The 26,539-nt window shown below is 37.3% G+C and overlaps 1 protein-coding gene across 4 annotated transcripts in view; it reads left to right on the top strand.

Annotated features, from left to right (window-relative positions):
• Positions 1 to 190: 190 nt before the first annotated feature.
• npnta (nephronectin a) overlaps positions 191 to 26,539 on the top strand; it is a 56,871-nt gene continuing 30,522 nt past the window's right edge. Inside the window, exons 1-5 of one of the 4 annotated variants that reach the window (XM_088625019.1) lie at positions 191 to 941; positions 9,859 to 9,959; positions 15,610 to 15,660; positions 20,130 to 20,222; positions 26,212 to 26,304. In XM_088625019.1, coding sequence (XP_088481145.1) covers positions 871 to 941; positions 9,859 to 9,959; positions 15,610 to 15,660; positions 20,130 to 20,222; positions 26,212 to 26,304 — 409 coding nt within the window. In that variant the 5' untranslated portion in view covers positions 191 to 870. The remainder of the gene's footprint in view (positions 942 to 9,858; positions 9,960 to 15,609; positions 15,661 to 20,129; positions 20,223 to 26,211; positions 26,305 to 26,539) is intronic. The other 3 variants (XM_088625029.1, XM_088625038.1, XM_088625046.1) reach the window with 3 other exon arrangements.

Below are 26,539 nucleotides of genomic sequence, written 5' to 3'. Positions count from 1 at the left end.
ACTGGAGTGTTTAAACTCTGAATGTGTGCAGAATGATATACAGTATCTGTATACATATGTGTGCAAATGTGTTATAAAATTAGTGCTGCAAGCTTACAGAAAGGCACCTGACGATTGCTTTCGTGGCTATCGCTGTATCGGTGGGATGGGCTACAGCAGCATCTACCTGGAGCCGTTTCAATATCTGAATCTCATTCAGGCATTCCTACACCAGAGCCACAGCGAGAGCGGTGCTGCGGGCTTGGCAACTTACCTTTTCTGGAGCCAAGAAAAGCGCACATGCGAAATTACCGCTACTTATTATTTGTAACAATTTACCTCGGACATAAAGGGGTAGCAGAGACATCACGGTAAAACGAAGGCTGTTCCTGGCGTTGTTTAAGGCAATCAAGAGGCAGCGGATACAACGCCATTAAAGATTAAAAAAAAGTATACGTGTTTTGCGAGTGTGAGGAGCCTTTTGAAGTCATACTGTGAAAAGTAGGAGCGAGTCTGGTTATAAACTTGAAAAAAAAAGGTGCGGGACTTCCTAACACCAGTAGAGTGCACTCGGCTACTCACACACTCGGTCCATTCCCAGGGGCTGCACAGTGTTTCTTCAGCACCTCAGAAACATTGTAAATTAGCGATTTCAAGGACACCAGCCGCCTCGCTTGCGACTCCAGCATTACTGCTGCGTAAACTCTAGGAGCTCGCTACCTCCTTTCTCGCACTCCTGTGATTTTTTTTTTTTGATTTTCCGAGAAGCCAGGATTAGCAAGTGTAACGTAACCCAAAATATCTGAATACTGAGCTTTCCTTTCTGAATACGTACTTGGATTTAAAAGGGGCAACAGTTAGAAAAAAAGTGCATCTTCTTCAGCAGTTACAATGGGATTGTGGATAAAGTTGATGCTTTTCTCCAGTGCGTGCTTGGCAGTGACTGGTGACTTTGACGGCAGGTAAGACGCGACGTTCTCCAGTAACTGGGCGCTGTTCATTTAGCAGCATTGAGTAGTTCGAATATTTATTTCTTAGAATCACTTATCTCAGATAATAACCATTCATTACTCTACATTGCAATAATAAAATCAGTATTCCTGTAAGTAGTACATGCGTTTTGATAGGAGCATGTAAAACTAGAGAACGTGCGTGTTACTGCGTGCTTTAGTTTCCTAAAAAGATGAAGTCGTGCTCAGTTTTGGGGATTTTGCCTATTGTGAATTATTTTACTGGCTTGCTGCCCAATTAACGGCTTGTTTACAATTATTGTAAGATGACAGCGGTAAGATGGTGTTTCTTTCATTCGCTGTTTAGAAACGAAGCATATTAGTAGCCTTTTAAGGAGCAAAATAACAATTTTGGCGAGACCAAAAAAGGATTTTTTCTTCTCTGAATCACAAGACTAAGACTTCTCTGAATCAGTTTATGTCTAAATATGGTCTAGAAATTCAGTGTGTATTACTCAACTGTACCTTTTAAACGATTATCTTTAGCATTATGAACTTACCTCTAAGGATGATAAAGATGATTTCTATTTTTATTTCCTCTTGTTTCTGTAATGTCATTATACGCATATTCTTTCCCTTTGCAAAAGTTTACCAAGTATTTTTTCGCGTTTACCTCGTTTTTGTTTGCTATGCACTAACTGGCTTATTCATTGTTCCTACGGTATGTCCTTTGTGCAATTTATCTTGCTACAGTTTACCGTGCTTGTTACCACAGTTTCATTGTGATTCACTGCTGTTTATGTTGGGGTTACTGTCGTATACTACAGTAAACTTAAAAGAGCATACGCATTAATACTAGAAAACAGTCTATCATATTTAAATAATATACAATGGACGAGATCATTTTGAAGAAGAAAAATCTAAATGCATACATTCTTGTTCCGCTGCAATGTGACATATTTACACTGCCTCTCAGTTCAAGTCCGGACACGAATCAGGTGAAATGTTTGAAGAACAGAAAGAGAAAACGTGCCAAAGCAAAAGAATGCGCTGAGGGTTTGAGTCAGGGAGCGTTGTTCCAATTAAGATGTTTGCAATTGAAAAGCTCCCTGCCAAATTAATTATTTAGTTATCTACATGTATTACTCAGTAGATTCCACCCAATGCATTGCAGTTTAACTTTAATTACCCATTGTTAAATAATATCCAAAGTTGTTGTTGTTGTTATTATTATTATTATTATTATTATTAGTGTTATCATGATCCGCCTGTGTATTTTTAACTGACACATTAGAAGACTTCCGAACCTCTTGCACTTAGTTGCATCACGCTAGTTCATTTCTCAGACTAGAAGTGCTCAACTTTCACTCTCATCATTCTCTGTGCTGTGTTTGGAGTTATGTACAGTATGTGCTCTAGAATTCATCATGCCTTCTATTTTTGTTATGCCAGTGGACAGCCTAGTTTAGACTGGCGAAAAAAAAAACAGTGAACCTCGGAGATGCACTTGAAATTTAGGGACTCATTGTACCTCTTTGATATCACCCTTTAAAACGATATTACGTCAAAGGGTAGTTTGAAAAATCCTGAAACTGAAAATTGAAATTGAAATTCAGCTCCACCCATATGGTAGCCGTTTTTAATTAAGTTTTTCTGAGTTGTAATTTCATTCCTAGTTTTGAATGAAGTTTTTTTTTTTTTTCCATAGTTACAAGTTCCTCATTTTACTTAATGGCTTCGTTCAATTTTGCAAATGTGAGTTAACCAAATAATTCTGAACTAGGGTTAATCATGTTGGGTAAACATTAATAACAGATATTCGCCATTATTTGTGGGCTGCTTGAAATATGTGTCCGTAAACTGCATTGCAAAAATTGAATTTAATTCCTGGGGGACAAAATGGAAGGCCAGCTTTACTAGTTCTATTTGTAAAGAAAGATGAATGCTAGAGGGTAAAGTTACACATTCCGTTCAGGTGACTTACGATACCTGGCGTCATCTAAGCATGCTGACAATTTTAGAATTGCCTATCTGACCACCACTACTACTATCTTCCACTGTCATGATGATGTGCAGTTAAGTTTTAAGGTTGAAATCTTACATTAATGAGCTCATCTTCTGTCATAACCTCATGGCTTTTTATAAAAAATGGGTGGTGCAGTGGCTCTGTGGCTAAAGCTCTATGGCTGAAAGGTTGCCGGTTTGTATCCAGCGGCCGGCAGAGGGATCCTACTCCGGTGGGGCCCTGAGCGAAGCCCTTAACCCCAACTGCTCTACAGGGGTGCTGTATAAATGGCTATCCCTGCGTTCTGACCCCAAGCTTCTCTCCCTGTCTGTTTGTCTCATGGAGAGCAAGTTGGGGTATGCGGAAAGACAAATTCCTAATAGGAGAAAATTGTATAGGGCCCATAAAGTGATCTTATCTTAAACGTAGCCTCAGCTGTAATGAACGCTTAGATAAACCCAGCAACGCGTTCTATTGACAGCAAAGGTAATGGAGCAAGAGAGCCAAATGGGGCCATTCACAGGCCAGCTGTAGACCTGCACCAGTGTCTGAATCTAAGCTCAAGTGCAGGAGCACTCCTTTAGAATCACCATTAGGCTAATTATCACCGTTAGTGATGATCATCTGAAACTGTGAATAAAGGAGAAATAATTGCAATTAAAAGCTTTTCTAATCAGATGCATTCCCTTGTTTTATTGCTTCATTACTGTGGCATTTTATTCAGTGTATATAATATAATTAACTCGACTAACATAACGACTCACATAAATGATGTACTGATTCAATAGTATGAAGTTATCATGAATTGGGATTTTAAGTAACAGCTTAAATACCAGGAAATAAAAAAATAATAATACCATCAATTGTATTATGGGACAGATCCTATCGTTGACTGCTTTTGTGATTTGTGCTGAAACCTTTGGCAAAGCTGTTAGCAAAGCTGGAGAATAAGAGAACCTCTGCTCTGATTTACTATGGAATGTTGTTTGTAGTTTTGTGGAAAACATTGTCTTGCAGTACAGTTGTCACTGACTGCTTATTTCCTGCTTATATTGAATTTTTTAATTGGACCTGCTGCTTTTATTTCTATTTATTTATACTGCCCATCCAGAGTCCTTTTAGTCAGACTATTAGGTGCAACTTTGGCAAGGGAACCAACACTGATCCATGGCAATCGTATAAGCAAAGTGGTACTTTGAATTAATTCCTAACAAAACCTGTTTTATCAATGATATATGGACATTTTCATTTTGCTATCCAAAAGAGCTACGTACCATCAATGTCCTGGTTTAAGGTATTAGAAACTTAATTAATATTTGATGTTACACCACATTGTCAGTAAATGACTGCGTTTTTCCCTTTTGGGAAATGGCAACAACTCTGCCTGTTCCATCTTTATTTCCATCTTTATTTAGACCAGCAGTGCCCAAAACATGTCTGGTAAGGATTTAGTATCTACAGATTTTCCAGGTCTTTTTAAAGCACCTTCAACTGAAAAGCAAAGAGAAGCCGTTCAACTGGTTCAGCTAAGCCCATAATGAGCTGATTCAAGTCATTAAGAGCCCAGTTAGACTAAATACCTGCAGATACATTAGACCTCCATGAGCAGGATTGGAGACCCCTGACTCCCCTGAGGCTTCAAATTTAATTTCTCATTTTAAATGGACTTTACTGGTTTGGTTTGTTGGATGGGGTGGGACACTTCGGTGTCTCACAGCTCTTGGGTACTGTGTTCGAGTTTGGTCTTGGGCAGTTTGCATGTCCTCCCCAGTTTTGCAGAGAGCACTAGTTTCCTCCCACCTACCAAAGACATGTTGGCTAGATTAATTGATATCTATACATTGTACCTTTCTGTTTGCATGGAGGAGGAGGGAATAATTAGTGGAGTGTCTAAGTCATCTATATTAAGACCACCGCTCCTCCTAGTTTATCTGAATGATCTACTGTATATTGGTGGCTCCAAACCGTTGAGGATTGACTGATTACTGTTTTGTATTTGTGGCGTATTTGTAATTTGTAAAGGTTGAATGGGATTTTTTAATTGTTACCAATTCTTATAAATTCCAATTTCTGAGTCTCAGAGGTGGTCTCATAGAGGTGTATTGCCTGAAATTTCACCAACTGGACCTCTCCAGAAGCAAAAACCATTCAATATCAGAATGTGATGCACTTCCATTTCCACCTGTCTCTGTTCTTCACCAACTGATTAACTAGTAAGAGCTGTTTAATCAGAAATAATGGCAAGCAAGTTAAGGAGAGGCTGTGTAAAGTTCTGGGTTTTTGATACCTTGGACTGATCACATAAACAAGATAAGTACAGTAAAAGTGTGAGGAAGCAAGTAGATCAATAAAGTCATCTTAAGATTGAGATCTTAGCTCAAAAGAAAATAAGCAGACAGTGTTCTTCCAGGACCAGGGTCAGGAACCACCAATCTAGATTCTTATAGAATTAGCAAGTTAGTCAAGTTAGTAGATTAGAACAAACTAGGAAAATCTGCAAACACTCTAGAAACTGTAAAATAAATGTAAAAAACCTTAGACCAAATATTCACAACTGGACAAGCACCTGGAAGAAAATATTTAATGTCAATGAGTGAAAGATATGGCATGTAGATACCAAACCATAAACTACAAATACAAAGTGGATATATGGTGCTTAAACAGGCTACTAATGAGAAAGACTTAGCTGTTGTGTAGACGCATCATTTTCATTTTCTGTGCATTGTGGAGAAGCAATAAAGAAGGAAAACAGAATGGTAGGATAATAATAATAATAATTGCTTACACTTATATAGCGCTTTTCTGGACACTCCACTCAAAGCGCTTTACAGGTAATGGGCACTCCCCTCCACCACCACCAATGTGCAGCATCCACCTGGATGATGCGACGGCAGCCATAGTGCACCAGATCGCTCACCACACACCAGCTGTCAGTGGGGAGGAGAGCAGAGTAATGTAGCCAATTCATAGAGGGGGATTATTAGGAGGCCATGATTGGTAAGGGCCAATTGGAAATTTGGCCAGGACACCGGGGTTACACCCCTACTCTTTTCGAGAAGCGCCCTGGGATTTTTAATGACCACAGAGAGTCAGGACCTCGGTTTTATGTCTCATCCGAAGGACGGCGCCTGTTTACAGTATAGTGTCCCCTTCACTATACTGGGGCATTAGGACCCACATGGACCGCAGGGTGAGCGCCCCCTGCTGGCCCCACTAGCACCTCTTCCAGCAGCAACCTTAGTTGCTGCTTAGGATATAAAGGCCTAGTTAAAGTTCAGATATACATTTTCTAACTGCTTCTTCTAAATCATGGGGAGCTGGAGTCTATAGCATAAAGCAACTGGTGTAAGGCAGGATACACCCTGGAAAGAATGCCAGTACATTGCAGCACACACACAGACATACACATACACATACATTCACACAAGGGCCAATATTCCCAGAAGCCAATCAACCTAACAGGATGTTTTTGTACTGTGGGAGGAAACCAGAGCACCTTGACGAAACCCATTCGAACACAGGGAGAACATACAAGCTCCACACAGACAGTTCCCCAGTCCAGTTGATCCCACGGCCTCAGTGCTGCACTGCACCACCATGCCACCCCCCAGTTAAAGTGTACAATTTAAAGTAGGGGAGGCTATTGACCTCATTAAGAATGCTTTAACGGTTGTGGTCACAGCTTTTCAAAAAAGATATTGGTAGTCTGGATCTGGCTCAGAGATTTGGAACCAGATTTTTTTCCTAGGCTGAAAGGAATGTTATTCACTGATGGACTAAACTAACTCAATATCCATAGTTTTTAACAGAGAAGACAATGAGAGGACCTGATCCAGGTCCTCAGAATACTCAAAGAAATCTACAAAGTCAATCCTAGTCGAATTGTTGGTTCGACTGTATGAGAACCGCAGATCGATTAGCTGTTAGCAACCGAAAGACTGCTCTTACAAATGGCTTCATCTCATTTGGAAGAATTCCTATGTTCTACTGTATGTATGAGTTCTGAAATGATCTAGCATGCTGTCCAAGTTGGTGTCAGGAACAAGGGGCTTTCTCTGAGTGGTAAATTCTGCTTAACTGCTGTAGTTCATCTGTGACCCACTAGAAAAGTGGTTCAAGGTAAGGTGCCATGAAAATATTTTGAATAGCAGTAGAATTACTTCCATCACTTTCTGTCAGACATTCTGACATTCTGGCTATTACATAATAGTGTGTGCAATTAGGTGCATAGTCGCACAAGCTTCTTAAAAATACTATACCTTATGTGCAATTTGCAATGCACCTACAGTAGAGTTATATACTAAGTACTGTTTATATAAGCATTATATATAACACTTATAAAGTGTATATATAACAGTACGTATAAATTACTCAACGAATTGCAAAGATTTCTTCGTTATATGTTGTAAGTTTTATCTTCCATGTCCATTGCGCATAAATCATCTGATCATTTGACAAGATTTGGACTAGTCTTGACACAAGGAAATAGGTAAAGTTAATAGCTTATATCAGTATTGTGGCACTTTTTGTTGCTTAGTTGTGTCAATATTTTGTTAGGACCATACAAAATGTTGAAAACTTGTGTATACAAATACAAATAATGTAAATATTAGCTGTTAGTTGCATAAATGGAAAGTTCTAATACTGGCGAATGGCTAATACTCATTCACCTGGATTAAGTAGTTGTCTTTGTAAGTCAGAGAGTGTGCAATTGAGGAATTGTGGCCCCTTTCATTGTGCTGGTACACAAATGTGCTCAGACACTTTGGATTTTATTTTAAATGCAGGGTTCATTTCCATTGCGTGGTGTACGGTGCTCTTGTCTCATTTTGTATCCATCTTAGTTTTGCTAGCAATGTAAATTTCAGGAGTTACAGTTTGCTCCACTGGAGCGTGATGAATTTCTCTTTTTTAAGGCGGTGGACTCAAAGTACATTTGCATCACTCATTTTGATATGTTGGTTTGGATCATCTAATAGTTTTAAATCAGAAATGCTGAAGGGCGGCAAATTATAGGCAGGTTACAGTTGGCAAGCAGTTGCTGCGATATAAAACTTTCATCTTTGTGAGCTTATAGAGCTGTAAAATATCGGTAATGCATAATTATGTTATTGTTACTATGGTAGTTATTTGCGGTTCTTGTTGTTTAAAATGCTCGTAATACTTGTAAAACCAATGTTATACACTCAGTGCTCTGCTGCATTTTTGGTGTGCCTTTATTATAAATTACCTGGATTTTTCCAGCCTACGTAAAGGGCATGCTTTCATTGTGGAAGACACTCTCAGCTAATCTAACGGCAGGTGTCTAAGGACTTGAGTGACCCACAAAGATATTTGGCTAGTCTACACTTGTGACACTATTAACGACAGCCATGAATCTCAATGTGAACAGTAGCCAAGCACTGAACTGCTCACAATTATGCTGTGTCTGTGCCTTGTTGGAGCTCACTTGCTTCCAGGCAGCAAAGATAATGTTTCAGTGTGTCAAGGTTTTCAATCAAGTTTTCAGACGGGTGGGAAGCAGGAAGTCAGTAGCATTAACATTTCTTTGCCTTTCAAAGGCATGTGCATGTGCATGTGGTCAGAATGTACAATAGTAAGCACACTGTGTTAAAAAATTTAATGTATAGTTTAGCTGTGATAAAGGTATTGGGGTATAAAGAGATTGCAGGCATTTATCTCCACGTGATAGTGTTTCAACATCACTTGTTGATGTTTGGTAATTTATCATCTTAAAAAACGGTCTTTCCTGTTTCCTTGATTTGACTCTCTTGGAAGCATAGAACATTGAACAGCCATAACAACATTTTAAATATTGCATGTAAGCTACAGTGCTTTCAGAATACTATACAGTAACACTGGTCTGTTCCATGTTGCTTGGAATCCGACTTGCAAAGAACAGTTCATCGGGCATTTAAAACAGCCAAATTACATTAATAACAGACAGACTGTTGGCTGCGTGATCTGTTGTATAACAGAGAAACCAGCCAAAAACTGGCATACAGCATTCTGATTTTGGTAACTGGCTGCAACACATGGTAGATTATAACAAAAACATATCACAGTAAAATAAAACAGAAATGTTTAGTAGTAGACATATTACTGTAATACATATTTGTCTTACAAAATCATGTTTTTTTCTATACAGTGAAACTAAGCAGGTGGTTTAGACAAGACAGTAGTTTGCCCATCATCCTAGGGTTCGTTTCTAAAAAGCTTGATTATTTTCCAGTCTTGTCTTCCTAATCCACTGGAACAGACTCTGTCTAAAAGTAACAACTCAGACTTGTAAAAACCTGAGCCAGTTCCAGCATGAAGTGGTCAGCAAGTATTCCCTTCATATGATCTCCAGGCTATAGGGTTTATTCATCCTCTGGGTACAATCCTCTATAGGAAAGAAAAGAACCCTGATAATCTAAACAGAGATTTACACTACCTCCCTCTTCCAATTACAGTAGGAGAGCGTTTCTTTAATGAAAGGACAGTGGAAAAGTTGAAGATCACCTAGAATTCTCTTGAGTATTCCAACTGACAGAAACTGAGATACAAAATAGTGGTTGAAGTCTTGGAGTAAGTATGTGGGCTTTTTTTTTTTGTAAATGGGAGAGTGTTTGATTAGAAAGGCATGTTTACCTGTGGATTTAGATGTCACTAATTTGAGGAAATATGTGATACTGTGATTTTTTTAAACAGCTACTGCGAATTATAGTTTCCTTAATCTGAAGTAGGGTACAGACAGCGCTAAAGCAAAGTAAATGTGAAAATGCTAAAGATGTCATTATAAGGCACAATTTGTTCTTTATAAAGGTGTTTATTGATAGGGAGGCAAACTGGCCTTTTTGAGCAAACAGGTGCCATATTCATTTCCTCTTCCACTGTCAAACTGTCCAGTGGCACTAAGCTAATAGTCTTCCTTTCTGACAGGTGGCCCAGGCAGCTGGCCTCCTCAAATGGACTGTGCCGCTACGGAGCCAGAATAGACTGCTGTTGGGGATGGACGCGCCGGTCCTGGGGTCACTGCCAACGTGAGTACTGCTGGAGCTGGGGGTTGTAGAGCCTAGAGGGGGCTTTCACACTATCTAGTTGCTTTAACACACTGGCATATCAGAAACATTCCGAAGCGCTTGGGAGTCTGGCACACGCACCTGCACACATGTATAGTAGATTTTGATACACTGCAGTCACACACGGGCTTCAGGACCACTGACAATCTTTTTCCTTTGGAAAAGATTGGCTCATTATCATGGGCTGGTAAAAAGGAAGGCACTGTGGTGGTATAGGTAGGAAAGCTGGGTTCGTAGGATAATATACTGAAAGAGAACTGTAGCATGCTGGAGAAATTGATTGGATAGATAATGAAGCATTTAGTTGAGATAACTGTGTCTTAGAAAAAACAAATGTTCAAACGTAGTGAACATCTGGTCAGTTCATGCATAAAACTAGGTTATCATGAAAAAAACGGCGAGGCAGCACATGCTAAACAAAAATGTATTACTTATTAGTCATTAATTATCAGAAAGCCACTTGTTTCTGGTGTGGGTCACAGCAACCCTGAGTCTTATCCTAGAAATTAAGACTTGAAAGGCACAAGGGAGGACCTCACCCTTATAGTCGGACATACAAACAAAGGGACAGTTTAAACACCTCCCATAACCCAGGAAGATAGAATAAAACTAGAAAGAACCCATGTGAATTATGGCAGAACATGCAAACTCCTTACAAACGACACACTAGTCCAGAATTGAATGAGGAAACAGGACTAACCTTCACTCCATCGTGTGCTTATTAATCATACCAAAGCTGCGTGTGCTCAAAAAATTTGTGGTGGATCAAACAACATTGTTTTTAGGAATTTTCAGATCTTGAAAACAACCTGTAAGCAAAATGTGGTCCAGAATGCTTCTTTCACTGACTGACCACCAACTTTTCATTTTCACGATCCCGCCAGTCTGCAGTTGCCTCTTTTAGACTCACCTTTCATGCACAATGGTAGATTTACATTTGGAAAATAAAGTTAAATTCTGTTAGATTTTTTAATGAAAAAAAAAACCTTTCCCAACCAAAACATATATAAATCAGAGAGACTGTATGTGAAACATTATGCACACACTCGATGGGTGATTGGTAAATCGCCTGAATTTTGGTACTTTTACAGAATGAAATAAGGCTTCTGCTGTTTCTCAAATGAGAACAGCACGAGCTTTGAAATTGTTTTTTATAAACCAGCTGTTTTTATTTTTCAAAATGCTATGTGAAATGCAAGAAGAAGGTATAGGCTGAGTGGCCTAACTCAGCTTAATGGAGGAATGCAGGTGAATACCAGATAGTAACGTTCATAAAAAAAGTCTTATTTTTCTATTTCCACAAAATTCAGATTTGTCTAAATAGACAAGTGTCAGCAATTGTAAACATCCAAACATAACAGACTATACCCATGTCCTGGGTATTTCAAAAACTGAAATCCTGGTCCATGTTCCACAATCATTACATACAGTTAATGTTCACAATGTTTTTGGAGGAGAGAAAAAAACGTTTAGAAAAAGATCACCTCGTTAGTGCTTCTGTAGATACAAGTATTTTTATCCAGGAAACACAAATGAAAAAGAAAGACAACAGTGTTCAGAAACATAGTTATGTATGTTTATTTTGTTTCAGGATAGAAAACAACCTCACATACTCCCTCATTAAACAGTGGTGCACAAACATGTTAGGAAAAAAGATTCCTTTAAAATCAGTCATGGTGCTCCTCCAGGAAATTAAATTCTCTCAACGTTTCCATATTTCCCCGTGTGCTTTCTAGAGGATTATGTATGATATTGCTTTCCCCTGGAAAAACCGCCCTTCTTTTATTTAGAAATATTTTTGTGATCTTTTAAGATATAAATAGGGCCTGAATATGCAGAGTAGTCTGAGAAATGTGAGATATTTTGCATGGCTGTGGTGCAGGATAGTACAGCTGTTGCTTGCTATGAATTTAAGCTAAGGCTGTGTGATACATGGGGGCTCATGCATACATTTTGAGAATGACACTGCATGCCGCATTAGTCACATGTAAGGGTTAACTAATAGAGCATGCCTTTTGTGTTTTGTTATGGCTCAAGTCATTTGCAATGCATTTTGGCCAAAATTCTGTGTGCATTTTATTGTTTTACCTGAGATTCATCTGTCTCCATATTTCATGTTACGTCAAATAATCTGCAATATATTTTGCTTGTTTTTAACTGTTCGTCTTTAAAAATTCCATTGCATTCATGGTCCTGTCAAAAGTATTTGAATTACCTTTCCAAAGTTGGGGATAAGAGTGGCAAAGGTTACTGCGTCTGTAAACAAAGCATCAGAGGTTGATATTATTTTGTAGCTTTTTCATTTCTTTAGCTTGAGCATGGTCTCCAGAGCTTTTCAGCACAGCTTTTGTGAATGGCTGTGGTGTCCTGCATGACACTGCATGCTGCATTTTTCACTTACAAAACCTTAACTAACAGAGAGTTTTATCTACCATGTACAGTCTGCCTTTGGTCTCAAAATGTTTCCCTCCTGGGGCTGATTTCACCCCTCTTTTTTTTCTGCAGTTAGATCATTTTTTTTTCTCGAGGATTATGGTAAGATACCATGAAACAGTTCAGCCGTGCATACAATTCTTTAGTCTTAATTCTTAAGATGTTCTAATTGCACAGTCAATGACGTTAGTTCATTGTTAGCAGTACATCCACGCATCATTTCTTCTTCAAATTGTGTTCAGTCAGAACCATTGAAAACTTTAGAATGATTAAATTTGTCTGTTGTAAATAAGAATATAACTGACAAATATGCATGGATACACAGCAGTCACTTAACCAACATGTATGCCAGCTTAGCTTCCTAATTCTTGCCTGATGAGATGACTCTTTCAGCATTGACAAAGAGCTATGGTAATGACATTGCGGCCAGTTTGAGAGACAGAACCCAAGAGGAACTCATTACATCACATTACAGTTGCCATCGTGTTACAGAGTGGCATGCCAGGGCTTGAGTGCTGTCAAGTATTCCTCGGTTTCTCTGGGGGAGCTCATTACGGGGTCCGACTTCATCCAATTAGATTGGCAGAAGACCCAGTGGTTCATTAAGCACATGACATTCAACTTGGCTCCTGGGAAGTGTAAAAGGTTCCAGTCTTTCTTACCTTAAGATGAATTGGAGTTTACAGTGTTGTCAAGGTTAAAGACAGAGAGACTTTGTCACTTGTGGAAAGAGCTTTCACTTTACAATCTGAAAGCTGAAGAGAAGAAAGACACAGACTATCCTGTTGTCCCTGATAAATCACATTATTGTCCAAAAAAAGGATCACAGATTCCCTGTATATTTCTTATATTATCTTTTTTTTCTTTTCAGTATCTGAATAATGCACATTTTGTGCATTCAATTCTAGGTCTGGAATAAAAGATCATCAAGGGAAAATTAATGATCCCTGTTTCAGGTGGTTGAATACTTTTGATGGGACCTAGAATTCTTAAGTCAAAAAGCCAAGTATGTGTTCTTGTTATTGCTGTGTCAAAATGCAATGCATAGGGCTAATGTGTCCTTCTTAATGATGATTGCTGGTGTATTTGAAAATTTGGTGATTATCAGTATCATAATGTTCACATCTATGAGGAATGGAAACACTGAAGCAACTAGCAGTTTAAGGAGACAGTATCTGGTCCCATGTAAATTTAAGATTGTTTTCTCCTTTTCATGTATATCCAAGGACTGTGTGAGATTTAGTGAAAAAAATAAGTATTCCTTTATTTCTGACTTTATTTCTAAATTTTTACTAACTCTAAACGTCTAAAAAACATCCACCACTTTTTTCATTATGTTCATTTTCAAATGAAAATTATTTTCTCTAACTCTAGAAGTTAATCAAGCAAAATTGGTAATATCAAGGATGTAATCAATGGGAAATTCTATGTTATTTCAAAAAGATACAGATTGATATCCAAATGAATAAAATGTTCTTTTACTGTCAGAGTGCTGGTTCAGGTTGTTTCAAAGATATAAAAATGGGGATCTCACCACAAGCTAATAATGCACCTCTGGTAGTGATTTTCAGTACTTTATGTTTCTCTCAGCCTGAATGCATTCTGGCATTGGTTTTCATCTCAGAATTTTCTATTGCTCTGCCTATTTCTTCTGATCTATTCTTTCCAAGCCAGAAGAGCTCTGAACTGGTACAGTATGTGTGACAGATAGGTACTGTGCATGCTGAAAACCCAAACTGAAACTCAGCAGGCTTTTTCAGTCACGTTTTGGGATAGCACACCTAAATTTATTTTTTTATATTCATTTATTATTTAAAAAAAAAACTTGCAGCATTTCCAGCCTGTGGCAGAGTGACTCCAGCAGAAATGTTTTTTATTTGGATATTACCTGACCCAAAAGCACAAGTACTCTTTCCTCTTTTGCCAAGTTTCTAAAGTGTAGCACAGTAATTTATTCCATGGGAGCATACACTTATACACATATTGAAACATTTTTGATAAAATATTACTGTTAATCCAGTGCTAATAGTTTTGTTACTATGTGACTGCAGAAATAATAAGGGCACGTTTTTTTTTAACCAACCATCCATATAGTCTTTCATTCAACATTGGTATCCTGCTATCTCTGGTGCCGTAGTCAAAAATATAAACAGTTCGGCCCGAGGCATGGTATACAGTAGTCTTCCTAGATGTAAATCAATTAAACAATTGCTACCATATTGTTCAATCAGTGTTAACATACTTGACGTCGTGGGGTTTTATCTGAACGTGTGAAAATTAATTTAAGAATGCAAAGGTCAAAATATGGTCACTCTAAAGACGTTGACAGAAGAAAAAGCATGTAATCTAAGAAACTAATCCTATAAGTCACACATAATAACTGAAAAGATTCCACACTCTCTCTATACATGTGATACTGGATGTTTGATCTGGGTTTAAAAGCACTCCATTAACTCTTCTTCCTAGGTTTTAAAGCTGGAAAAAGCTGGTAAAAGTTCTAAAGTGCCTAGCTTTAAGGCTACTATGACAGTATAAAATCTGAAATGCTAAGGTTACTTAACCACAGATAGTACTAAGTGCATCAGGTCACCATTATAACCAAGAGAAATTAATCTACAAAATTCATAAGAAACTGGGCCCTCAGTACATTAAACCCAGTTGCAATACTTCAGTCCTCCATTATTTCAGTAAAATATGTTCTTATATAAAAATGTACTTTGTCTATCTCTCATGCTGAATGATTTTCTATACGAGCTCCTATTTCAGAAATACTGTCTCTTTAAGAAGTGCTGGTCCTGCTTTTACAGTGTTTCATCTGAAAAAAAAATCCACTCTGATTTGCGTTACTTCAGATAGTATGCCAAATGAATGTCAAATCTTTAATGTGTTTGGCCTTAAAAAGTAATGGATTAAAAAAGCAGCAAACGTCTTAAAAATGTTTTGAGTAAAAGAAGCATTAAGATTGGACTCTTTAAAATGTATTTGTTTAGAGAAAAGCTGTTTTATTTGTGAAATTAAATGCGAGAAAGCTGAGTGTTGTATGTGTGTGTAAGTGGTTAGGAATGCTTGCTTATCGAGAAACCAAGCCCAGCCTCAGTTCATGTTATTTTTTTCAAAAATGAAAAAAAGAGAAAGAAAAAAATCCTGGAATTTCTTTTTTTGGACATTTGTTTTGCAGCTATCTACGTCTTAAGGCACAGAGTATTCGGGATAAGGTGCCAGCCCCAAGGTTAGCTCCACGTATTTCTTGAAATATCTTGGCAAATTGTGTCCTGAAGGCACGCCCTCTAAATCATGGGTTAACTGAGATATAAATAGCTCCTTTCCAGCAGCAAATGTTTCTTCTGTCTAGAACCGTGGCACACGTTGCACTTGCTAAAGTCACTGTTTGCCCTAACATTCTTGAAATAAATGTGATTCTTTGTAGTTAATAATCTCTAATTGTCCTTGTTTCATATGTGTTTTCTTCCTTATTTTAGGGTTTTAAAGAAGAATTAATCAGCTATTCAAATGTAACCATGGGCATTTGTGGTTTAACTTGTCTTTTTCCATAGATCTGATCGCAAGACAGATCAACTGCGAACTAGAGTCAGTGGCACTGAACAACAATTTTGTCTTTACAACTTTATGAGGTCCTATAGCCCAACAAATTATAGAGGGATAAAGCCTAGAAAATACAATAATATTGCTGACCAATACTTTTTTAGTGACCACTCCTTCTTCTAACATTTTCTTACTTTTTAACCAGCTCTGATAATTATTATTACAATACTCATTTATTTGGCTGACACTGTTATCTAAAGTGACTTACAGTATATTTGCACCCATTAATAAATCTAGGTATTTTGTGGGAGCAGTTGGGGTGAAAGAGACAACAGTAGTACCTGACCTGGGATTTAAACACAAAACGTTCTTGTTGTGATTCCAGAGCCCTAATCACTACTTTATACTGTATAGTTGTCTGTATTGTCCCTTCAGCCTCCTGCTAGATGATAATTAAATGAAATTGATCTTTATAGAGCAGCATAAAAACTAAACAGAATTCATTTTGTCTAGAACAGAGGAAATAACATGTCCCGACTGCTTATTTCTGTTGATAATTTATTACTAATAAACTTGTTATTACTGCTGATTTCCTTTCTGTAATGACATTGCTGTAAGTATTAATTATTTGTCTCATTTTAGCATGTTTTGGTTTTGCTTGTATAAACCGATGCATAATATGCAATGTCAGTATGTTTTTATGTCTTTCTTGCACAATACATTTGTATTTGATGTGAATGCCAGAGAGTAAAGGTATTGTTATCTGTGTACTAACAGAACTACTTGATGTGCAGTGGTCTGTAGGCAGTATTTTTTCTGAGAAATTGGCTTTTTGCTCTAAATAAAAAAACACTAGAACAGTTTTAAAATATTTTCCATATAAATGCACTATATACGGTATAAGCATATAGCTAGAGATCACAACATAATCTGCTTGCCAAAATTAAGAAGCCACATGGATATCATACAACAATAGAGATAAGATATGATTGATTAGAATAACATTTTTGAAAAATATATTTGAGAACCTTCTCAAATGTCCTGAAATATTGGTCATATCAAATCAATATCAATATCAAAAAAGTTTTTGACCAGTTTTACCTAATTTTCTTACACTGAATCTGAAACACAGAGAGTGTATCCTATTGCTATACTCTACTAATGGATCACTTCCATTTAGTCTAATGTGGCAAAGAGACACCCATGAAGGAGCACAAAGTCCTACAACATGTAGTAGAATAGTTTGGGGAATGGACCGCCTGGGAGAGAGAGCCCCATTACTGGGTGAAAGATTCCACTTACTGTAGGTCCCCTTGACAGATTGGGAGTGAATGGCAGTTAGCTGTTGGAAAATGTCCTGGTGGCATCCTAGGAACCTGCAGAACACAAGGCACGAGAGACCGCTCTGTCGTGGGTGCCAATTTTAGGACAAGATGCCGTTCAACGTGTAGAAAGCATACAGGGTATTTCCTGCCGGCTTGCCAGACTGATTTCTAAAAGGGGGCGTCCTTCCCTGCACCAAGAAAGGGGATAGAGTTCTTCTGAGCATGCCCACTTTCCATTCCCATTACGTAAAAACGTATAAATACATATCTGCTCACTGAGCCGCTGTATGAATAAATAATTCCATAAGATTTAAGAGTGAATCATGCGACCAGATAAGGAATCAACCTGGATGACCTTCAATTACATTTATCGTTTTGCCATATTGGGCAAAGCACAGACTCCCTTCATTCTTTGTAGATATGTCCTTATTATAAGTCAGCTGTTAGGTTTTATTAATACTGTAAGACAGGACTTATGAGGCTCTACTTCATGTCATGGAGAAAATAGATCAATGCCATTTTTATTAGAACAGATGAGCTAATAAAAATGAATATGACGCCACTCTCTTGGAAGCTTATGTTCAGTCCTAAAATAATTGAGCTCCGAGTGTCACTGAAACATTAAGTATAATTAATGCTGGTAGATCGAAACTTTTCATATTCAACATTTAAGGAAACCTTATATTTAAATAATGCATATAGTGACAAAGAATAGATAGAAGTGCAGGAGACAAAACAGAAAGATACCCTTACCATAATCTTTTCAAATCTGTCCATTCCTGAAATAAAACATCTTAGAATGACAGTTCATTAATTGAAATAATCAGAGCAGATACCCCCAATAGCAAACAGTCTTACAAAAATAAAACAAGGGTTTCTTTAGGAGTCGCTATTAAAAATAATGTACTTCAGCAATCACTTGCTGCAGGAGTGATGATGTTGCCATGCATAGCTAGTCACCACTCGGCCAATTAACTTGACAAATGATTGTAGCATCTGACCTCCATAATTATTCTACCACAGGGTCTGAGCATTACCAAGGCTGTGCTGTACAAATATACCTCTCACAGCACTATTTCATGCCAGATAGTGTTTGTCTGACTTACATTTACATACTGTAAAGATCTGACCTGGTGATTTCAGTGTTTATCTGAGTGTAATATTACCGTAGGTGTATGTACTAAGAGAAAACAATAGATTCACAGACCTCTCATGGCAGGGTATTAGAGGAAATAATTAGATGTTTTGTTTCCTTCATTCAAATTGGGATTATACCTTCATCTGAATTTAAAACCCACTAAATTCACATTTCACATTTCCTTCCCATGAAAGCTTTAGTTAAGTGCATAAACGGTACTGTGTCATAACAGTCTTAATGATGCTTTTGATGCTGCTTAGTTATACCATTCAGAAGGTCCATACACAAATATTTATAAAGGTTGAAGGTTAAAGAATGAGGACTGCAAGGTGAAATAACTCATTATGAATTAAAACAACAATTTTACCACCACAAACATGTTTGTAATTTGTCTTGCTATTTAAATATGTTGTGAAGAATGTGGGATTCTATTGCTAGACCAGTAATAAATCCCATATTAAATAACCATAAATTTCCATTGTAAAGCATTGCTTTCTACATTGATGAAACAATATTTTGCTTAAATGTGAGTGAAATGTTTTTTGTAATAATTATTTGGCAATGTTAGTTCTTTAAAATGTATTGTATTATTTATTTCTTTTACTATGTCATTGCTGTAAGAAAGATCGATGATTGAAATAATCCATTGAAAAAGTTAAATTCATTGAAAAAGTGTTGAAAAAAGTCCAGAGCTTTGAAGCAGAGTGTTGTCAAAAACTCCAAATAAAACAACCCATACTGTATATTTTCTACAAATCTTTCACATACAGTATCAGATATAGTGATTTCCCCTCAATTTAAGATAATGAAGTTTTTCTATTTTTACATATTGCAAACAACAACAACTGCAATAGTCATAGGTTAATAAAACAGTGACTTTTTTTAAACTGTTATTAAAAAAATAAATTTTTGGAACCTCAGTTTGGGAGACCTTAGATCTGTTAGATGGGAAAAACATCACCACGGAAAACAAGAATATGTTGTATAAAATCAAACATTAAGAATATGTGTACAGTATAAAATCAAACATTAATCTTGGATTTAAAAGGATTGTGCTAAATAAAAGCACAATATTTTTTTTACATTAACACAAAAAAAGGGAAGCATGTTTGTTGGTTTTACCAGTCAATTGCATAATTGCTGTTTGAGAACCAATTAGTGTTACTGTACTGTATGTCTCTTTCACTTTTCAGTTAGGATGAGTGCTTCTTTTAATTCTCCCTACTTCTAAATGTCCCGTCACACACCGCCATACAGAAGAGAGCACTGACTGGAGTTCTTGTGCAGTCATATCACTAACGGCACTGTAAGCTCACAGCTATGAGCGCTCAGGACGTCTGAGAGGTTGCTGTTGTCGTATCACCACTTGGAAAGTGTTTGTCTCAGGTAGCTCAGGAGACTGGACTACAGGGCTCAAACTTTCTTTTCTAAATCATTGTAAATAAATTTAAAAAATTAAAAATGATATTTTAGTTTAATCTTTAGGCCTGTGCTTTTACATGTAGCATTGGCACTGTGCAGCCTTAAAACATAAGAGCAGGTAAATGAAGGCCAAAGATGAAGAAAGAGATATACAGTAGTACCTTGATAGAGTGATGCATTCAAATGTGAAATGGTCCTCAGAATCATAAGCTGTCATGTTTTTACTTTTGGGGGTTATTATGTCAACCACTTTGTTTTTGTTTCTCATAGCTCTCTGCCAGCATGGATGTAAGCACGGGGAATGTGTAGGACCAAATAAGTGCAAGTGTTACCCAGGATACACCGGAAAGACCTGTAATCAAGGTAAGGCCTTAGAGCAGTTTGTTGTAAAGGTTGTGTTCACTGTCAGAAAGCAGTGACTAACACCTTTCTTTGAGGTCATCCCCCTCATAAAGGTGGAGTAGTTTTTGTTTTGTCATTAGCAGCATTAATGCCTCGTAGCCTGAGCACATCAGATCTCAGAAGCTAGGCAAGGCAGGGCCTGGTCGGTACTGGCATGGGAGATCTATTGAAAACCAGGCTGCTGCTATATGTGGTGCTGGAGGACAAGTAGGTGGCACTCTCTCTTTCTCTGAACTAAGAATTTGCAAACTCATCCCACTCTGTGGTAAGTGGGTAACAGTATTATAGGAAGCACCATCATTTGGCTGAGATGTTAAATTGAGATCCTGACCACAAGGTCAGTAACAATCCCATAGTGCAGTTTTTAAGAGTAGGGGTGTTGTCCTCTGTGTACAGGTGAAATTCCACTTTGGGCTTACACAATCTTCTACCCCTAAATTTCCCTCTTAAATCAATTGGTGAAGTCTCATTTCTCCACATGATGTGTTGTGTAAAGGGACTGTCAGCACTTAACACCTGCCATGCCCCACTGAGGTGGATACTGCACCTCAGTCATAGATGAAAAAGATCCACTCCAATATGTGAAGCTCTTTATGAAGTTAAGAATGAAAACCAACACACTAATACAAGCAATTATTATAATTGAATTCAGCAAACATTCAGATGGTAGACATGTTATCTGTGAAAAGTAGAAAGGGTATAATTCAAACCAAATTATTAACTCTTTCAAAGCTAAAGATAAAGGAGAGATTTATATTCACCAGACAGGAAGAATCATACTGTTTTGAGCAAGGAACATGCTGTCTAATAAAATTTGGGTTAGGGAATTCCGACGGGCATCTCCTTAATTTCCTGTTTCAGATGATTCACATTGTTTGGCTCCATTGTTAGTATTCTTTTTGAAATGTTATCACAAGAATTTAAGGAATTTTAAGAAAGTTCAGAATTTCAGAATCAAGAGAGTGAATTTGAGAGGGAAGGATTTATAGTATGTTCCATTACTTATTGGTGATATATGATTGGTCTTTACTGAGAGAAAAAATGCAATACATTTGAATAAAAACCCATGTTTCTGTTCACCAGACAATGAAATTAACAGAATGACCATCATTCAGTGGATGTTGTTTACTTTATTTGTCATCTTTGCTCAGAAAACATAATCCCTGTTGTTAAGGTTTGATACATTATTTAAAAACAGCTTCTGTACATCACATATCCTTTTTAAGCAACTTTAGAAGATTGCTTTTACTGCGTTGAAGAAAACAGATTCACTGTGTATCACATTTCTGTATTTGTGTAAAAGAATTTTGTAAATTACACAGTGAAAACCAGGAATTTTGTTTTTGGCAGTACACAGCAACTCAGTCCTGAGAGGAAAGTAGTCTTATTTCTTGAATGTCACCAGGATGAAACTGTGTTGAACAGTAATTTTAAGCATTTGAATAAAGAATTACTGAAATTTGTGGTCTTCTGATGGAGCAGGCTGCTCTGTCTCTGCCTCCAGACCCATGTGCTACAGAAATGCGTGATATGTATAGCCTCACTGGCTCAGAAATCTACAGTATACATGACTTACTATAGCCAAGCAGTTTGTTCATCCTGTGTTCCTGTGTAGTTAAATCCTACTCAATTTGTTTGTTACCAAACTTACTCCTACCATCTAATCAGTGAGTACCTATACTTAGTAAAACTGAGTTTCAGTAACCAAAACAAGATATTAACCATTTCATGCATCTGTGTAAAGGAAGCAAAATACATCACTGGGCTCTCTTTCTCTTTACTGTTTACAGCTAACTTAGGGGAATAAGGAATTTAGCATTCAGCAGCCAAGATAACCTCTTAACACACACGACTCTTGGTCTTCAGTTTAAATTAACCATAAGATCTTAATTTCAAATATCTGCTAAGTGAAGTATCCCCCCTGGAGAAAACAAAAATGCCTCAAACACTGGTTTTTGAACCTATCGAACAGCAGATATTGTATACACCAAAGCCTGATATATTGCACTAAAAGAGAATATTTGGTTTTCTGTCACACTAATCATGTTTCCAAGAACTGCCTTTAACTATAATTACAAAAAATGAGGCATACTAAATGGGTACTTTGGATGGCACATTAAGCAGTGAAAAAGCATTAGGATGGTTAAAGGCAAGTAGTCATAAAAAACACTAAATGTCTCCTGTAAAAGGTTTAAGTGCACAAAACAGTTTTGGAATTCCTGCCCCAAGATGGCAATAGGATACCCTGTAATTAAAAAAGAAGAGAAAAAATCCCTCAGGGAGTGTAAAAATCAGCTGGCTCATATTTCTGTGTTATGGTGCCACATGTCAGCTTGGTTAGATGTAATTCTTTTCAAAGCTTGGGTCTCCCTGGCAGGTAAAAAAAAAACTTGCAATATTACGACAATGCTGTGCTTTTGCAATCAAGGCAGCTTAATTCAATTTTTAAAATAGAAATTTATGATGAACAGTGCCCGACTGAAAGCATTAGAGCAAAAGCCAGTGTAACTGTTCTCATTACTGAGCGATAATACTGCGTGTCTCATTCTTATTAAAGGTGCTGGATGCTCATCAATTTTTTTATCAGATAATTTCAGTGAACCACACACATTGCAATTTTGCTAAATTCTCTCAGAAAGAATAGGACCCTTATACTGTAGCAGTCAGCTTGGTCAATAGTTGCCAGAACAGTCTCTTCTCATTTGTAACAGTTTTATGCTCCTTACACCCCCAAGCCAGGGCTTGTTTTCCAAAAAATAATTTTGTCATATAACTATTTGACTCTATGAACAGGTAATTATTAGCAAGTACTATCCTGTACCGTCTAGTCATATATACAGTATGTTCACAAACTGATGACCAATCTTCAAATTTTATCCCTACTTTTTCTTTTTAATTCCTTATGTAATGATTGACGTTGATTTACATCTCCGTTTTTTCTCCTTTGAGATTGAAAATAACCAGTGGTTCGGCTAGCACCTGAGAGCAGGCCAAGCTCGATGGCTTATTTCTTTGTCACGTCTCTGTGACTGTGGTTCCCCCAAGTGGGGGTCTTGTGGGACTAGTCTAGGAGCTCCCAGGCACTCGCAGGTGTACAGTCCTGTTGCATTTTTTTTTTCTGCCTCCTCCAGTGGGCGCTGAACCTTTGCTAGGGGACAGGGCTACCTACAGTAAGACGTTTTAACAGACAAAAACTCAAAAGTGGACTGTTCAGTGGAGCCTGCACACACACCCTCATTCTTCCCCCTGTGCGTGGCTGCTGACTTTGTAGCCATGAGCTGAGAAGTGAAAAGATTGTTGGCATAACCAAAAATAATTGTAGATTCTAAAAGAATAATCGATTAAGACTTCCAAGTGGTTCAAATAGTATAGGGATTATTCCCATTATTCCTATTATTCAGAGCACTAGTTGAACCCTTAATTCCTGCGATAGGAGCTCAAGTCTGGGTTCTTTCATTAGGCAGCTATGGCTAAACAGTGGGACAGAATTGACCAGGGCTGGTTAGGTTTGAGTTGCCTAGGGAAAGGTGTCTACATCTCCAGTCCTGAAGAGCCTCATTCTTGAAGGCTTTGTAGGAAGTGGTGAATGATCAGAGGTCTTTAAAGCATGCTAATGTCTCCCAATTAGGCAACGGACTGATCCAATTAAATCATTCAGGGCTTGTTTGAATGAAATCCTGAAGACCCTGTGGCCTTCCAAGGTACTTGTAAACTTGCAGTGCCATTAGTAAGGACCACACGACTCCCCAGTCAATATTGACTTCGCAATATGAGGCTATAAGACTCACAGTGTGGAAAAGGATCTAGAGAAAGACAGGTACAAGGAAGGATTTCATGGCTGAGTTGTAAGAAAAAATAAACTATATATCTCTCAAAATAACAAAAGTTGGCAAAGCATTATCGCAACCTGTTAACACTGAGACAAGCACACATCTTCTGATAAGGTACTGAAACCTTTGCTAAAAGATGGGTACATTGAATTCTGCAGCACCTGTAGATTACTAGAACATAAAATTGAACATCAGTTAAAATTTTGGTTCACATCATGTGTAAACCTCTGATTTATGCACTTGAGTTGAGTTTTTTCTAAGAGCAATCTTTTGTATTTGAAGTTTCTTAGTAAGGCTTTTTTCTACCTTACTAAGAGACATAACCTTTTGAAGCCATAATAGTAAAGTTGCAATTAAATTTTAATCAGTTTAAAATTTAATCATTCACTATTTAAATCTGTTAGCAATACTGGGAATTTCGCTATTTCTAAACTAAATTCTAGTTTCTAGGAGATCAATTTCCTCCAAATCTATGTTCCATCTTTCATATCACTGAAATAGTACCAAAAGTGTAAATGTGTTTAGGTGGAAAGACAAACATATACAGATAATGACATATGAAAGTATTATATATAATACATATTAAATTAAGTATCTATATAATATTATAGATATATACATACTAAAGTTATAAATATTAAAAGTTCTCAACTTGAAAAATTAAGTGAAATACATATGTTAAAAGAGATGTTTAACAGTGCCAGCTTAAGATGATTGTACATCTTGTGTTTAAAAAGTAATTCTGTTTCTTTAACCAAAATATCAATGTATTAATAAACAATTAAAAATGGACTGGGTACATGCAGTACAATGAAGTTTTTGTATTTGAAGTTAAGTTCTTAAGAACATCATAATCACTACAGATGAGAGGAGGCCATTCAACTCATTTGGTTTCATTTTGGTCACAGTCGGTATTAGTCATACTGGGAACACCCCCCACCCTATAAAACATTTTAATTGACTAATTATCTTTTAAACTGGTTTTTCGGTGCATTAACAACACAATTTAATTGCCTATCTTACACTGCAATGTAACTTTCCTAGGCAATGAGTCATAATTTATCCAATTATTCATGTGAAATACAGAATTAAATGTATCATTAATACTGTACGGCTAGTGCACAGAAATGCTGAAATTTGTTATTGCTGCATCAGCAGACATATACTGAGCAGTTCCTGAGTAGTTTCAATTCAATTTTTTCATAGATACTCTAAAAGAAAACTTCTCAAAAACCCATACACAGTACTGTATTTTTAACAGAATCATTTACTGTAGTCAAATCAGGATCCATGGTCCACAGAAAGCTGTTTCTTTTGCAGTCTGCTGCAGCCTGTTGTTTTTATTCCAGAATAGCTAGAAAATATCATCATTCACTGGAGAGGATTTAAGAGATAATAGCAGACCTTCACAGAAGAAATACCTGAAAGAAAATTTCCATTATACCCATTTTTTACATAAATTCATCGAAATTTGCTTCTTTAAGGTTTAATATCATAATATGTTTAATCAATCTTTTGTGGCACAATTATAGATTCAAAAGAGGTATTCCAGATCAGATAAACCCATTAAAACATGAATTTTATTGTTGTTCAGAGATTATTCTTGCATTGGTTAATTGACTTTCTATTGAGTTGATTCTTTCTATGACGAAACATATGTGAGTTAAACTTTCTAAAATTCCAAACTACATTAAAGTTTACGATTATAGACTATAGATAATAAAAGTTAATATGCTCTAGATGGTTTTCCCTGTCCCTGCTAAAATGTCTTCCTAATGACATGCTGTGTGACAAACTAAATCTGAGCATTTGGCAGTGTTACAGTAAAGCAGTGTTCTGGATGCAGTCTAGATAGAGTTGCCTACTACATGCTTTGATATGAATGATTGTTCAAACATGAAAACATGAGCTGGAATTATCCAAGCACAAACATAATATTTGCTTGAAGAGAAATATGATGGGGACAAGAGTCAGATAAACATGTTCTTAATCTTTTCCCTAAATGATGACTGTTTTTCATTTTCCAGGAAATGGTTGGTAAATCTATCAAAACAAGAAACAGATCTTCTATTCACTACATATCTGTTTGCTGTTTTCTCCCCCCCCTGGCTCTTGCGAAGATGAGCAAGAATATGTAACCCCCCCAATTTGGGACAGTCACCCTCCTATCTTTCTCCCCCCGGACCTCCAGCCTGCAGGTGTACCTCCATTGGGTGAGCAAGTCCATCAGTGCTGAGGCCCCTCTCTGCATGGCTCACTCGCAGTGGGGCTGTTTGCCTGCCTCCTGTTCCAGATGTGGAGCATTGCCTGCCTGAAAGGACCTTGCTGGCAGACCGTAATGACATGTCGAAGCCAAGCATGAGATCACACAGATCCTTGGTGCTGCCTGAGCCCTTAGAGGCCTCCTTGAGCTTGTTAGGTCATTCCTCTCTTGCTCATTTTTCCTTT

This window comes from Lepisosteus platostomus, chromosome 1 (assembly GCF_059453375.1).
Source record: "Lepisosteus platostomus isolate fLepPlt1 chromosome 1, fLepPlt1.hap1, whole genome shotgun sequence".
Classification (NCBI taxonomy): domain Eukaryota; kingdom Metazoa; phylum Chordata; class Actinopteri; order Semionotiformes; family Lepisosteidae; genus Lepisosteus; species Lepisosteus platostomus.
The sequence above is the reverse complement of the archived record's forward strand: the minus strand, read 5'-3'. Positions and strand labels throughout refer to the sequence as shown.